Source organism: Aspergillus sydowii (genome assembly GCF_001890705.1).
Source record: "Aspergillus sydowii CBS 593.65 unplaced genomic scaffold ASPSYscaffold_11, whole genome shotgun sequence".
Taxonomy (NCBI): domain Eukaryota; kingdom Fungi; phylum Ascomycota; class Eurotiomycetes; order Eurotiales; family Aspergillaceae; genus Aspergillus; species Aspergillus sydowii.
Window position 1 is genome coordinate 359,486 of NW_024467869.1, and position 14,110 is coordinate 373,595.

Genomic DNA, 14,110 nt, shown 5'->3' on the forward strand with positions numbered 1-14,110 from the left:
GCCTCCCCAGATATCAGGACTAGTAGCTGACAGCCCCAGGAGGTGGCTCTGACTCCTCCGATTCCTCTGATTCCTCTGACTCCTCTGACTCCTCCACTGGCTCGTCCGGCTCATCCGGCTCGTCTGAGTCTGGATCGTCCGACTCCTCGTCCGGCAGCAGTGGACTCAGCGGCCTCATGGGTAAGAGTCTCCCATATATCTGAAAGCATAAGCTAAACCACGCAGGAGGCGGCTCCGATAGTTCTAGTTCCTCATCCGGTAGCAGTGGATTTGGCTCGCTCCTGGGTATTTAACGTTCCTGTCTACACATCTTCAAACCCGCATGCTAACAATAGCAGGAGGCTCCTCGACCTCAAACGACGTGACCGACAACAACGGCTGCAAAAAGGTCACCTTCATCTTCGCCCGCGGCACCACAGAGATGGGCAACATGGGCACCGTTATCGGCCCCAAGGTCGGCCAGGAACTGAACTCTCTCACCAACAACGGATGCGCCGTTCAGGGAGTCGATTACCCCGCTGATGCCGCTGTACGTCTGCTATTCCGATCCATGTAACGTCCATCGTATCTAACAGGTACTCGTCTAGGGAAACGCAAACATGGGCGCCTCCGGTGGCCCGAAGATGGCCGAGCTCGTGCAGACGGCACTCAAGCAATGCCCAGACACCAAGGTTGTTCTCGGCGGCTACTCGCAGGGCGCAATGGTCGTGCACAACGCGGACAAGAAGCTGGAGTCTGGACAGGTCGTTGGAGCTGTTACCTTCGGTGACCCCTTCAAGGCGCAGAAGCCTAGCAACATTGACCAGTTCAAGACCTTCTGTGCTAGCGGCGACCCTGTTTGCCTTGATGGTGGAAATTTCATGGCTCATCTCAGCTATGGAAGCAATGCGAAAGAGGCGGCGCAGTTCCTTGCTCAGGCTGCTGGGTTCTAAGTACCAAGGATATAGCTGGGCTGGATAGGGGTAGCTGGTCAGCTGTACCCGAGACACACTGGGAGTATGGGTGTACGGCTTGATATGGGCGCGTATTAATATATAGTCCTATTCACCATTGAATACGAAATTGAATTTTCCTGGTGGATTTCGCTATTCTCCTTCCGCCCCCCCGTCTGCCTTAATACGCATCCCCATTCGCAACCTCATTCAACGGTACCCGTGATTTTGAACCAGGAACTGCCTCCACATTCCCGGAGGCTTGTCTCTTGGTCCGGCCCCGAAGTCCGATGCTAAGCCTTTTCCAGTAAATGGATTAATGGTAGTAGAGTCATCGTTGTTCGCATTTGTCATCATTTACGTGCATTTCTATCAGCCGCATCCTCGGCTTGAGTATCTATTGCTACAGATCTCATTTATCTTGTCTTTCAAGCTGCTACTGTTTGGGTTCAAATTTGGACTTCATTAGCATGTCTCTGTCCCACAACGCTAATAAGCCGTACATTCCAGTCGCCGGCTTAGCCGAAGACGGCTGGTCTGAAGGAAGAAGAGCAACAGCAACTTGCTACTGCGGTACTGTGCAGCTGTCATTTGTTAGTACAGTAATTTTGAACCAATAGTTTAGGTTCTGAATAACTGTTTAATCTAGCCAACCGAAGCCCCAGGCCTAGTCGACACATTCATCTGCCACTGCACCGACTGCCGCAAAATCACAGCCTCAATGTTCGCCTCTAACTTCATCATCGCGGACGCTCATCTCACTCATGTACGAGGTCGTGAGAAGCTGAGTAAATTTAGCCAGTCAAAGACCATCGCCTCCGGAAAGGCCATGACGAATTACTTCTGCTCGGTCTGTGGGTCTCTGATGTACCGTGTCGGCGAAGCGTACCCGGGAAGCAGTATCCTGCGAATTGGTACCGTGGATGATTTTAATCTTCATGAGACCAAGCTGAAGCCTAGAGTCGAGCAGTATACGAAGGATCGTGTTGGGTGGTTACGGGATGCAGATGGTGTCCAGCATGTTCAGGGATCGGCTTATGCGCCGCGAAACAGAGGGCCTCGAGAGTCTCTATGAACTATGGATTGATACTGGCAGGTTGAATATTCTAGAGCAAGTGCTCGTCATATCGTAGGTACTCGAGATGACTTTGATAAGTCGCCATTTGTATCCACAGCTGCAGCTAGGTAATCATTCAATAACGTTAAATACATATTTCGCAGGTCCATTGATATCTCACTGGGGATAGTAATACTCCCCAGCCTCAACAGCAGCAACCAAATCCGCATCAATGGTAATAAACTCATCAAAGCTGGCCTCCAGCTCCTTCAGTATAATACCCACAATGCCCGCAAACACCACACCCCCAGCCTCATTCAAATGCGTCCTATCATCCTCACTCAAGTTATAAGAATCTGCATTCTCCTGCCCAATCGCCTCAACATACTCCCTAGACCTGGTATTCAAATCCCCAATCAACGCCCCAGTCTCCTGCGCCGCCTCCTCCGTCAACTCCCGCACATTCGCCAAATCATCACTAACCGTCCCATCACTCTCGAATTTCCGCCTCGTAAGCGAGGTCAGGAAGATCGGAATCCCACCAGCATCCCGAACATCCGCATCAAACTGCACAAGATTGTCCTTGAACGCAGCTAACCCCTCGTCCGTTTTCTGGTCGTTGTGCCCGAACTGGATGGTGACGTAGGGCGTGTATGAGCCCGCGGCCTCGGAGACGGCCGAGAGCACGGAGTCCCAGTCCCCGCCTGAGCGGAATGAGCCGGTTGTTGCGCCGCTGTGGCCAAAGTTGGTTCCTGTTGAGGAGGAGGATAGGGAGGACACGAAGGCGTCGCCCCAGCCGCCGTCTGGGGCGGTGGTGGAGTCTCCCGCCAGGAAGAAGGCCGGGGGGAGGGCGCGTTTTGTTGGTTGGGTGTAGGTTGTTCCTGCAAAAAGCAGGGCCGGGAGGATGTACGAACGCATTTTGGATTTGGGCTGTTTGTTGATATCGTGGTTGGGTTGAGGATTTTGTATGAGTTGGGGCGGGGAATACCAAATATATATAATACGAACAGCACTACTCAGATCATTTTAATTCTACGCAAAACAGAACCCGCGTCGGATAAATGGAAACGGCCATGAATATATTAAATTCAGCAGCACTAAATTACTGAGTAATGAGCGATGACTCTCACAAAGCTTGGTGCGCCGTGAAGAGTCCAATTGTCGGTGGGAGATGAACCGACAGGGATTCGAGGACTCGACCGACTGGGGAATGTCCGTGCCAGAACAGCAAGCGTGTGACTAAAGTGTACACAATAGAGTGGATTCCAGGGACAGCGTCCAATAACATGAGAACCTGAAGCAGCGAGTGCGTCAAGAGTGCATCAAATTGAATCGAATTGCGGAGAGATCAGCGCCAAGGCGGAGAAATTGCTGCATTTCAGACAGCGTTATACCAGCCATCCGTTGTCATTCTACCAATTGAGCCGATCCGCTGGGCCGAGTGTATAAACTGGGGAGAGGAGAGTGGCCTGGAAGTGTCTGACGAACGTCCTTTCCCGATAATGGGTTAGATCCGGCGAGGGTGAAATTTATCATATAGGCCATATAACCGGTACTGAAGATTGGATATTGACAGCCGTGCATGTAAGTGAAAATACGGAATAAATACTTCAATATCAGAGTCAACAATAAGCGGCGTATCCAAACCAGACATCCTGTTTCAGGGACAACCCCGAGCAACCAACCATCAAGCACTTGAACAAGTCCTCTTAATACGCATAGTAGACCCCATCTTCAGCCCCAGGAACAGATCCACGCGCAATCTTCTTATTCGTGGCCTTCAACCACCACCGCAGCGCCCAAGCACTGAGAATAGTCGCCGTCCCAAACGCTGCGTTGCTCGCCATGGCGGTAATATACTTCGGGTCATCAGACTCAGGATATAGATACGCAGTGTAAATATAAGACGCATTCGCGACGACATTAACAAATGACAGAGAGGCTGCCTTCTTCTCAGGGGTCTGACCGAGCGTCGCCGAGACCCAGCCGAGGATCACCGAGTTGACGGCGTATGCACCGCTGGTAAACAGGAAACAGCACAGATATCTGGCCCCGGTATTCATCGTAGTGCAGGATATGATGAATGCGATCACGGCGATGCCCATCGTCGCTGTTATATGCCACGTCCGCTCGTTCCATTTTCCGGAAGTAATACCGACGACGACACCGACTGCGCCCGAGACAAGGTATGGCGGGCAGGTGAGGGCAAGGGTGATGGTCGTGTTGAAGCCGAGACTCCCGATGACGGTCGGGAAGAAGTTGTTGAAGCTGCAGGCGCTGAGATGCATGTTCTGCATGAAAGCCAGGAGGTACAGGCGGGGGTCGCGACAGGCTTCTTTAAGTCCCGCCAGGACACCCTTGGAGTTCTCGTTGCCCACGGTGTCTGCCAGGATACGAGCATGGGCCAACTCTCGCTCTTCAGGCGTGAGCCACCGGGTGGTGAGCGGATGGTCAGGGAGCATGACAAGACCCAACAGAGCAATGCCGAATGTCACGACGCCCTCGATAATGAACAGCCACTGCCATCCTTTTAGGCCATGGGCTCCGTCAAGTGTCTCGAATGTGGCGAGAGCGATGAGACCAGACATGGCGGTTGCGACAATGTTACCAGAGTATAAAATCGAGATTCGGAGTGCGATTTCTTTCCGCGTATAAAAGAGCGAGAGGAGGAAGAGGGCGCCGGGATAGAACGGGGCTTCGGCGATTCCTAGAAAGAATCGTACCAGCACCAGTCCTGTATAGTTCTTGGTGAGGGCTGTACAGGCGGACACTACGGCCCAGCATCCCATGCAGACACTCATGTAAATGGAAGCTCGGACCTTGCCGGAGGACATGAGCATGTTGGAAGGGATTTGCATTACCAGGTATCTATGAAATTGATGGTGTTAGCTGACGTTTATACACGAGTACAGGCAGGCCTACCCAACAAACAGAATAGAGATGCAGGTGTTGTACTGCGTTCCCTGAAGCCCGAGATCATCTTCCAACCCATTAAGTCGTGCACTTGCAATGGCGTTCCGATCGACCTAATCGTTCAATATTAGATACCCACTGCAAAGGACTGACAGGGAGCGGGAGAGCCAACATAGTTGAGGAAGTACATGGCCCAGACAATAGGCATCATTCGCATGTCGAGCTTGCGGACCAGCTGGATCTCCCTCGGGTCTGTCTTTGTAATAGCACCAGAGTAGTCGCCCTGGCTTCGGACAGCCTTTTCATCGTCGAACATCCCTGAGTGGGCATGTTCGACAAAGGCCTCGTCCTGCTTCTCCTTCTCCTGGGAGGACACATCGCGGCTGCCCTTTTCGGACATGGTACAAGATGATGATATGGATAAACAAAAGTGATAGTCCTCTGAATAGAAATGAACAGAGAGACACAGAATTTCTGGCGAAATAGACAGGAGAGCTACCGAGTATTTTATACCCGCCGCTCAACGCCTAGAATTGGCAGAGTGGACAAGAATCCCAAGCCAGCTCGGCCATTTCTTAATCCACACAATTTAAAAGCCAATTGGATCCCTGTCCGACAGGCCAACACCACTCCCCCGGATGGGTCTCCCGCGTGTCTCTGGAGAGGCCGCAGCGGTGGGACCGGGGTAGTTCACCCCGTGGGGACCGCAATCCGGGGAGCAAACTTCCGGAGCTGTCATGCCAGGGTCCTCGCATCGGCCATGATAAGAGCCTGCACGTGGCGAACGCCGCTTGCATCTGTCATTGAATTTGTACTTCTAGCATCAAAGAAGTGGAATATCCTTCTGACGGAAGGGAGCATTCCTACTCTATCCTCCATCTTCTCGGACGGAGCAGCCACTCATTCTGAATATATCTCATGCAGAATATATTTCTTGCACATTCCAGTCTACCCGCGTTATTGGATACGAAAACTGGAGTTTCAACCCATGTCCCCTTGTATTCTCAAAGCTGGCAGAAAGTGACATCGGAGTTGTATGGGCGGACATGAACAAGTCCGGTGCTAAACAGCCTGGCTCCTTGGCGGCCCATGGTTGGGATTGGCGTTAGTCATGGACTGGTCCTTCGATGGGAAATGACATGAAAATTTAGTTCAAGCATTACTCATGCAGAAACAAGGTTTTTTGGCCGACCGACTCTAAATGGGTTCTAGCAAGGTGCTTCTGCAACATGGAGAGAAGCTGGATGGCCGTCGGGAGGCGAACAAACAGCCAGCGGCGCCAGAATGCTGAGGCCCCAGCCACCAGGTGAACACATTGAGCAGAGGTGGCAAGGCAATGAGGCAAAAAAGTCTCAGCTGCCTTCGCTGCCCTTTCTGCTGGTCGGTAATTCGTATTGTTGTGGTTATGCCTTTTATGTTCTGCTGAGTAATTGTGACCGAAGTTATGCCATAGTTTCCAGAAGGAGGAAACACAACAACACATACTCTCACACACACAAGATCCATGCCACAACTCATCCAAAACCCATTACTCATGTCAGTCCTGTAACTGTGATATAATAATGACGAAGTCTGCAAATCCAGCCGTTCGAAAGGCCATCCGTGCCGAGCTTCTGGACCGCCATAAACGAAACATCCCCATTGATCAAGAAGAGATCAAAGCCAGATACACCAGGGAGCATCCCCATCTTAGACGGTCCATCCCCATGATTGTCACCGAGTAGGCGGTCCTCTCTTTTCATTCGATTCTTGGGCTTACCGAGTGTTATAAAGCTACACAGCGTTTCTTGAGAAGCAGAAAAAGCCCCATAAACGGTCCCGTGCAACTCGCCCTAGTCGTCAAAATAGATCTGAGGTCCCAGCAGTACCGACGGTCTCGACAGGGTTGCCAATATGCTATGCCTCCAGTGTGACTGAATATGCCCAAATACCCGTCCCGAAGATGCTTGAGGAGCCGCCGCAGGAAGATTGGGCAGTGGACCCGCAAATTCCCTTCGAGGTGTTCGCAGAGCCGACGCCTCTGATGAAAGGTCTGGTCCCCTGTGATGTAAATATACGGCCCATGCTAATTTAAATCTCCACTAGACTTCCAAGATCATCTTGCCGGCGGCGAGTTCGAAGAACAGGCAGCGGTGGCAGCGGTGACAGCACCCGTGATGCCCCCGCTAGATGAGCAACTACACTTTCTCAGTTCCGACGAAGAAGACGAGATGATGGCTGTTCCCCTCTCTGCGCATTGTAAACATGCAGCACTTCTTTCGACGGCACTCGAGAAACAAGGGTACGGCATGCCGTCCCAGTTTGCGCTTCTGGGCAAGCTCAAGCCGTCGTTAAACTACGAAATCGACAACCCGGACCCCAGAGTGGTGCTCAATACCAATGTACCATTCTCCGTATTCATCTGCGGCTTGCAGGGAAGTGGAAAGTCCCACACAACGTCTTGTATCATTGGTAGCACAGGCCGCCCACTTATAAAATGTTGTGTTTAACTAACGCGGAGACAGAAAACTGCTCCATGACGATGCAGGGTCTAGGCAATTTGAAACAATCGGTTTCTACTCTTGTACTTCACTTCAACGAGTACAGTTCCAATATCAATGCCCAGCCCAGCGAAGCAGCCTTCCTCGCCTCGGTACTCCCGAAATATGCATCGGAACAACAACACATTCCTGTGCGTGTCCTTGTTTCGCCAACAAACTTTCACAACCTGTCCGCCATGTACGCACATATCCCAAATGTAGAAGTTCGACCCTTTGGGATCAACCCTCGCCATCTGAACATTGAAATGATGCTCTCGCTTATGTCCCTGTCTCAGGGTGAGCATATACCACTCTACATGGCCCAGGTACTCAAAGTACTGCGCGAAATGGCCATGCAGAGCGGTGGAAAGTTTGATTACGCTGATTTCCGTAGGCGTCTTGCCAATCTTCGGCTGGACCGCCATCAAACTCCTTTCCTTGCACAGAGACTAGACCTGTTGGATTCCTATCTTGATTTGGCAGGGCAGAACAGCGGCGATTACTTTGTTGGTGGCGGCGTCACGATTCTCGACTTGTCCTGCCCCTTTGTTGATCAGAGCACTGCGTGCGTTCTGTTCCGGATCGCAATTGACTTGTTCCTTTACACTCATCGTTCCAGAGCCAAGATGATCGTCGCAGATGAAGCGCACAAGGTAGTTGCCATTTCTTGATCCAGAAGTTTATTACCTGCTAACGATGTCTCCAGTACATGAATGAAACGAGAGCTGCAAAAGAGCTGACAGACAGTTTCCTCAACATCATCCGCCAACAGCGCCATCTGGGAGTCCGCACCGTCATATCCACCCAAGAACCCACCATTTCACCTCGACTTATCGATTTGTGCTCCATCACCATGATCCATCGATTCACAAGTCCTAAATGGTACGAGACCATCCGCGCACATCTTCCAATCGACGATTCGACCGAGACCGACGGACATCATATCTTTGAAGGCCTGTATCAAATTGCCAGTCTTCGCACAGGCGAGGCGATTGTTTTTGCGCCCTCTGCCCAGCTGGTGGACGGAGAGGGAGAGGCCCTGGATACTAAACACAGTACATTCAGATTGATGGTTCGGAAGAGGATTACTTGGGATGGTGGCCGTACCATTCTGTCTGTTCGCTGACGTGTTCAGTTTTCATTTTCTTTATCATTGGGTCTCCAGCTTCATACTTAGTATGTTGTGATACGCTTGGCCGACTTGGTGCCTATATGAGTAACGATTTATGTGGTACGACGGAGTTGGTTTACACGGAGAATTGGGATTAGATTTATGATCACCGTTTGACAAACGTTTGATAGCTTAATTCGTCCTGTTACAGCTGTTTATTCAGATAAAATACATTCCTCCTATCAAATGACATCTACACTTCCAACCCCAGACAGTCTATCTTTCTTGGTCTTCCTGTTTCTATTTTATGTAGTACATTCCATTGCGCACCTCTCAAAGAATGTAATATGAAAACTTGACCATCACTCAAACCACCTCCGTAGCAACACCTGGAGTCAACCAACGAACCTTACCATCAACACCCTCCTTCCTAAACACACCTAACAACTCATCCTGATGCTCCGTAAAATGTTCCCAAGACTCAAAGTGAATAGGAACCATAACCTCAGCCCCAGTAACCCTCATCAGATGCGCCGCCTGCTTACCATCAAACGTTATCTGCAGGACCCCCTTGGGATAAGGGAACAACGCATTCCCCAAGTTCAGCACTGCAACGACAATGTGCCACGTCTTGCCTAGCTCCGCCAGCTCATCAATCCAGACGGTATCGCCGGAGAAGTACACCGCGTTGGCCAAGCCGGTTGTCTCATCAGTGCCGAATGAGTCAGACTCGAGGACGAAGCCGGTTACCTCGCCGCCGGGGAAATGTTTGCAGGGGGTTCCGGTAATACGGAACTCTTTTCCTCCAATTGTTGCCTGCACAGTTTCCCAAGGCTTCAGCCCGACGACCCCAGGGCGAGGTTTCAGGTTCCTTTCGCCGTCCGGGGTAGTAAAGACGCGTCTTCCGTCAAGAAGCTGACGGCCAAGTGGATCAAGGTTGTCGACGTGGTCTTCATGGCTGAGGAGGACAGCGTCGATAGGCGGCAGTTCGTTAAGCTCGATAGCTGGGCCGGCGATGCTGCGAAGGGTCGCTGGTGGAGGGGTCTCAGTGAAGCCCCAATCGTGAAGGTTGGGCACCTTGGCCCAGCCGTGGTATTCGTAAGCTGAGCCGGCAGGGCAGAAGACAGGGTCGGTGAGGAAGTTTATGCCGTCGATAGATATGATGGCTGTTGCGGTTGAAATGTGGGTGACTTTGACGCTGGTGTTGGTGAGAGGCATAATGGGCTTTTCTTTGGTTGAAGTTAAGAGATAGTCCTGTTTAGAATACCTTTTGAGAATGTAATATGGTCCATGGCTCGGAGCAATGGCGCCTCTTTATAGATCTGAGTGGTGGGATAACCCGCCTAAGGCTGACTGAATAGGAGTGCTATCCCACCACTGTAGTAATCAGGACAGCGTAATGATGTATAATCAGTAGCGTAAGCAAGTAATTCTCTTGAAGGCCGCCGGGCTACCTTTCTAGATGAAACAAGAAACACATGGATCAGGTGGGTAAGAAAACTCTTTCAAAGCAGCTGTCAATCTATAATATACCGGCACTTCTATGTATATGCGAACGTGCTTATCAGGCCGCCCCTTGCGTCTGCAAAGGCAAAAGTATGCTGATCATGCCGCGAATGTACCTGGCTAAGAGTTTAAGCTTAAAGTCAATTTCATCTCATCAAGTCCAGGTTTGCACGCCGTCAGCATGATGAGTCGGGATCCCACAGCTGGACGGCAGCTTTCGTCATGCGGAATCGGGCCCACAAAAAGATAGGAAAATATTTCAATTCCACTGCGATTTCTAATATCAGCTGCTGTTTTCAAATGGCGGTCACTAATCAGAGGATGTTTGAATTGGTGATATGTAATCATCCCTGGTTGTGGGATACCGATGGCCCAGATTGCCACCCCCTTTTAGTACTATTTATTCACCATATACTCTTCTGGCCATAGTCCCACACCCTTAGAATGGACTCAACATCAGCTATGTCGGCACCACCAGATGGGGGATATGGCTGGGTCATTGTGTTTGCGATCTTCTGGAATAATGCCCACCACTGGGGCATTCTTTCCGTAAGCAATGCCCCCTTCACCAACGTTTGAACTCTTAATGTACTAATATATTTCCAGAGCTATGGTGTCTTCATGCAATGGTTTCTTGCCCATCCAGGCTATGTATCCGGCACGTATCTCGACTACGCGCTTATCGGGGGCCTCGCAGCATCGCAGTCCTGCTTGATCGCCCCCTTTGCAACTACAGTGCACCACCGATACGGAATCAAGTTTTCTGTCGGGCTCGGCGTGCTGCTCGAATTTGCTGCTTTGCTAGGCGCTTCCTGGAGCAATAAGATCTGGCATCTCTACCTCAGCCAAGGCATCTGCTATGGCTGGGGAGTAGGGCTGCAATACAGCTCATCCACCTCGATCATCCCACAATGGTTCACTAAGCGTCGCAGTTTGGCCGCCGGAATTACAACTGCAGGCACAGGTACAGGAGGGCTTATATACTCTCTCGCGGCAAATGCGATGTTGGACCGCTGGGGGCCCGGCTGGACGTACCGCGTCATGGCAATTGTTCAAGTCGTCGTGAGTTCACTGTGTGTCCTGGCATTGCGCGACAATGTTCGTAATGGCGCACAACCTGGAGGTCGTGAGTTGAAGGCAATTGATTTCACCGTCGGCAAACGGTACGAAGTCTGGCTGTTTTTAGGCTGGAGCTTCTTCAGTGTCATGGGTTTCATGGTGATATGGTTCTCTCTCTCGACGTTCTCGCGCAGTATCGGATTGGACGCCGCGCAGGGATCGATCGTGACGGCTGTGTTGAATGTTGGACAGATTTTCGGACGGCCGCTGGTGGGATACTATAGCGATGCAGTTGGACGTATCAATATTGCAACCGCTGCCACGTTCGTCAGTGGTGTTCTTTGCTTGTCCCTTTGGGTCTGTGCAAAGTCTTATGCTGCCATTCTATGTTTTGCCCTGTTTGGTGGCATCCTCTTCGGGACTTTCTGGACTGTACGCCTTCTCGTGTTATATGAATGTAGGCTCCTATACTGACCGCATACCGCAGGTCATGGCCCCTCTGAGTGCAGAGGTGGTAGCTCTCAAGGACGTCCGGTCGTGCCTGACAATTATGTGGCTGGTCTGCGTTCTTCCAGCAACATGTAATATCCCTCTTTCACGATGCCTAAGGAGCAAATACTAACGCATATTCAAATATAGTTGGCGAGGCTATTGGGCTGGAGCTGCGCACTTCAGGAGACCGGCCGTACCTCCGCACACAGATATTCACTGGATTCATGTATATCGGAGCGGCTCTATGTGCCGCACTGTTGCGAGTGTGGAAGGCTCGACGAGTTGGAAAATCAGAGGACACTCGCCCTACCGATACTACTGAAGATTTCTACTTCAAAGTCCGCAGTCTGAAGCTTTGGAAAAGGGTCTGACCTTGTGTTATGCACAGTGGTGGTTTTTTCCTTGAATATTGATTTACACCAAACTATTAATCCGGCTACCAAGGCAATCTACTGTCGATGTATTGTAAGTATGTAATCATCTTTCCAATTAATGGACCTTTTACCGCATGACTCAGGAGAAGTTCTACGCCTATTCCTGGTCGACCCTGGGCAGGTAGTGTAATCTCGAGTGTGGTCTGGCTTCATGAGGATAGATCATCGCCGATGCCCAAATAGCTCACAGAAAAGGGGAAGTAAATTCACTGCACAGAAGATCCATGCATTCGCCCGCTACCCTCATACTTTATAACCCTCATTTCATCTCAAAGTCCTTTCTCACCACAATCGACATGCCCTTCCCATCCCCTGGATGTATCGTCCCCGGAGAAACCAACTGCTCCTGATCCGAGGCATTATCCGGCCTCGCCTGCAAGCCCGGCTCCTGCGGGCCAGCGGTACTAACCATCGTGTCCAGGGGGTAGGGATCATAGGGGTGCCGAAATCCCTTTTTGCTAAACGCTTTACCGCGACTACTTTCCGTCCGCCCGGACTGTGTGTAGTTCGCCATGGACCGCGAGAATGGGAAGATGGGCTTCATGAAGGGGATACAAGCGAGGGTGACGCCCAGGGCCGGCTCGATCGTTCCCCAGATCATAGCCTCGGTGATGTTATCGGTAAGGTCGTTGAAGTCAAGGAGGGAGAGGGAGACGAGGCGCATGATTGTGGCGATGCAGACGCTGGAACAGTTAACTCTGTGACTCTGTGATTCTGGGTCTGCAGGGTGGATGGTGGGAGGTGGGAGATGCGTACAATAACCCGACAGCAAAGACCGCCATGAGAGGCAGCTTCTGCGATACGCGCATCTCGAGCTTCCATAGGTACGGCATTGGCATGGTCAGAACCATCAGGTCTGTGACCAGGTTGAGGGCTCCGGTGATCTGGTAGGAGAGGACTTGATTGCCGCAATGACCTCCGGGGATGCTTTGGTCCCAGGTAAACGCGAATGGCTGGCAGAGGAGAAATCCGCCCAGGATGACGGCGAGAGCCCAGAGGAATATGAATATGGCCGTTGCCTTGGCCGCCATTATGAACCGGGGGAAAGAGAAGACGCGACAGTAGAAGGAAAGGAGGGAGAGCTTGACGCAGGAGTTACCGACGGCCCAGAAGATCTGAATAGCGACGAGCTCCTTCAAACAGTGTTAGCAGTTAGGCTTAGACAGTGGGATTGTGAGCATCCAAACCTTCATGAACAGCATTATTGGGCCCATTCCATGCTCCGCCACGACCTCCTCCATATGGTGGCCCACACCGCAGTTTACGACGCCTCGCAGTATTATTAGGGCTGCCTTTGCCAGTATGCAAGTGACTTACAGGATATATCGATTGCACCGAAGCCAAGTGAGCACACCTAAACATTGTCAGCCAGGGCATAGGGGCCGAAGGACGGAACTCACCAATCCACCCATAATCAAGTAGTCACTCAGGTCGAGGCCAACTCCCTTCAGATGACGGCCGTAGATGCGCAAAGTAACCGCAACAATTGGCAGCACCATGAAGACAGCAGCCACACCGATAATGGCCTTCTGGGCGCCGTTGATAATGGGAAACACAACCATCTTGCCGCGACACGACGTTCGTCAAGATGGACTGACAATGCAAAAGCGAGTAGAGGCAGGACTCGTAAAGCCGTGGGCCAGATGGCGATATAAGATTGATTCCATTCAGCCCCAGGCGCCGCCTCAATCGGAGGTGTCGCTAGGACCACGGAATAACATCAGCAGGTGTCAGCCCTTGAAAAAGAAAACGTAGGGATCATCAATGGTCATTGTGACATCCATTTGACAGGAATTAAAGCTAGGATCTAGATCCTGGCCGGTGCCTGATACGTTTTGCATAAGCCGCCGTCCAATCTGAACCGCGGAAGATAGCCACAATAGATCCATTTGGGGCTGTTTGTGTCAGTGAGCCGAACCGCTGTGGAGTTTGCAGGCCGGAAATGGCGACTGAAGGGCATCCTGTGTTGGACAAGTCTTGAGCCTGCGACAGGGTCTGAATACGAATGTAGAGGCCAGATACAATCATACAACCCACAATGGTCGTGCATATGATTCACAGCACGAGAAGAGCCTCCTTCTTCCCTT

General features: G+C 51.3%; 8 protein-coding genes across 8 annotated transcripts; 4 read left to right on the forward strand and 4 right to left on the reverse strand.

Moving 5' to 3' along the window:
* Positions 1-587: 587 nt before the first annotated feature.
* On the forward strand, positions 588-1,302 carry ASPSYDRAFT_48706 (uncharacterized protein). Its single transcript, XM_040847679.1, has one exon. It carries the CDS (start codon positions 600-602, stop codon positions 930-932), a length of 333 nt encoding a protein of 110 aa, XP_040699300.1. The 5' UTR covers positions 588-599; the 3' UTR covers positions 933-1,302.
* Positions 1,303-1,402: 100 nt separating this feature from the next.
* On the forward strand, positions 1,403-2,007 carry ASPSYDRAFT_158275 (GFA family protein; the record flags this gene model as incomplete). The annotated part of the gene is made up of 2 exons (XM_040842716.1): positions 1,403-1,525; positions 1,582-2,007. 2 exons carry the CDS (start codon positions 1,403-1,405, stop codon positions 2,005-2,007), a joined length of 549 nt encoding a protein of 182 aa, XP_040699301.1.
* On the reverse strand, positions 1,785-2,945 carry ASPSYDRAFT_48708 (rhamnogalacturonan acetylesterase). The gene has a single exon (XM_040847680.1). The coding sequence runs from the start codon at positions 2,905-2,907 to the stop codon at positions 2,167-2,169; it is 741 nt and encodes a 246-aa protein (XP_040699302.1). The 5' UTR covers positions 2,908-2,945; the 3' UTR covers positions 1,785-2,166.
* A 559-nt stretch (positions 2,946-3,504) lies between these two features.
* ASPSYDRAFT_48709 (uncharacterized protein) lies at positions 3,505-5,540 on the reverse strand. The gene is made up of 3 exons (XM_040847681.1): positions 5,075-5,540; positions 4,912-5,015; positions 3,505-4,857 (listed from the first exon to the last, which is right to left on the reverse strand). The coding sequence occupies exons 1-3, from the start codon at positions 5,300-5,302 to the stop codon at positions 3,699-3,701; spliced, it is 1,491 nt and encodes a 496-aa protein (XP_040699303.1). The 5' UTR covers positions 5,303-5,540; the 3' UTR covers positions 3,505-3,698.
* Positions 5,541-6,081: 541 nt separating this feature from the next.
* ASPSYDRAFT_48710 (uncharacterized protein) lies at positions 6,082-8,795 on the forward strand. The gene is made up of 5 exons (XM_040847682.1): positions 6,082-6,622; positions 6,676-6,932; positions 6,988-7,353; positions 7,407-8,074; positions 8,128-8,795. The coding sequence occupies exons 1-5, from the start codon at positions 6,465-6,467 to the stop codon at positions 8,545-8,547; spliced, it is 1,869 nt and encodes a 622-aa protein (XP_040699304.1). The 5' UTR covers positions 6,082-6,464; the 3' UTR covers positions 8,548-8,795.
* Positions 8,796-8,898: 103 nt separating this feature from the next.
* ASPSYDRAFT_92631 (MBL fold metallo-hydrolase) lies at positions 8,899-9,750 on the reverse strand (the record flags this gene model as incomplete). The annotated part of the gene is made up of 1 exon (XM_040852710.1): positions 8,899-9,750. One exon carries the CDS (start codon positions 9,748-9,750, stop codon positions 8,899-8,901), a length of 852 nt encoding a protein of 283 aa, XP_040699305.1.
* A 750-nt stretch (positions 9,751-10,500) lies between these two features.
* On the forward strand, positions 10,501-11,940 carry ASPSYDRAFT_60460 (uncharacterized protein; the record flags this gene model as incomplete). The annotated part of the gene is made up of 5 exons (XM_040849857.1): positions 10,501-10,587; positions 10,645-11,529; positions 11,585-11,678; positions 11,737-11,861; positions 11,914-11,940. The coding sequence occupies 5 exons, from the start codon at positions 10,501-10,503 to the stop codon at positions 11,938-11,940; spliced, it is 1,218 nt and encodes a 405-aa protein (XP_040699306.1).
* Positions 11,941-12,282: 342 nt separating this feature from the next.
* Positions 12,283-13,585, reverse strand: ASPSYDRAFT_157916 (uncharacterized protein; the record flags this gene model as incomplete). The annotated part of the gene is made up of 4 exons (XM_040842681.1): positions 12,283-12,706; positions 12,780-13,156; positions 13,211-13,335; positions 13,432-13,585. 4 exons carry the CDS (start codon positions 13,583-13,585, stop codon positions 12,283-12,285), a joined length of 1,080 nt encoding a protein of 359 aa, XP_040699307.1.
* Between the last annotated feature and the right edge of the window lie 525 nt (positions 13,586-14,110).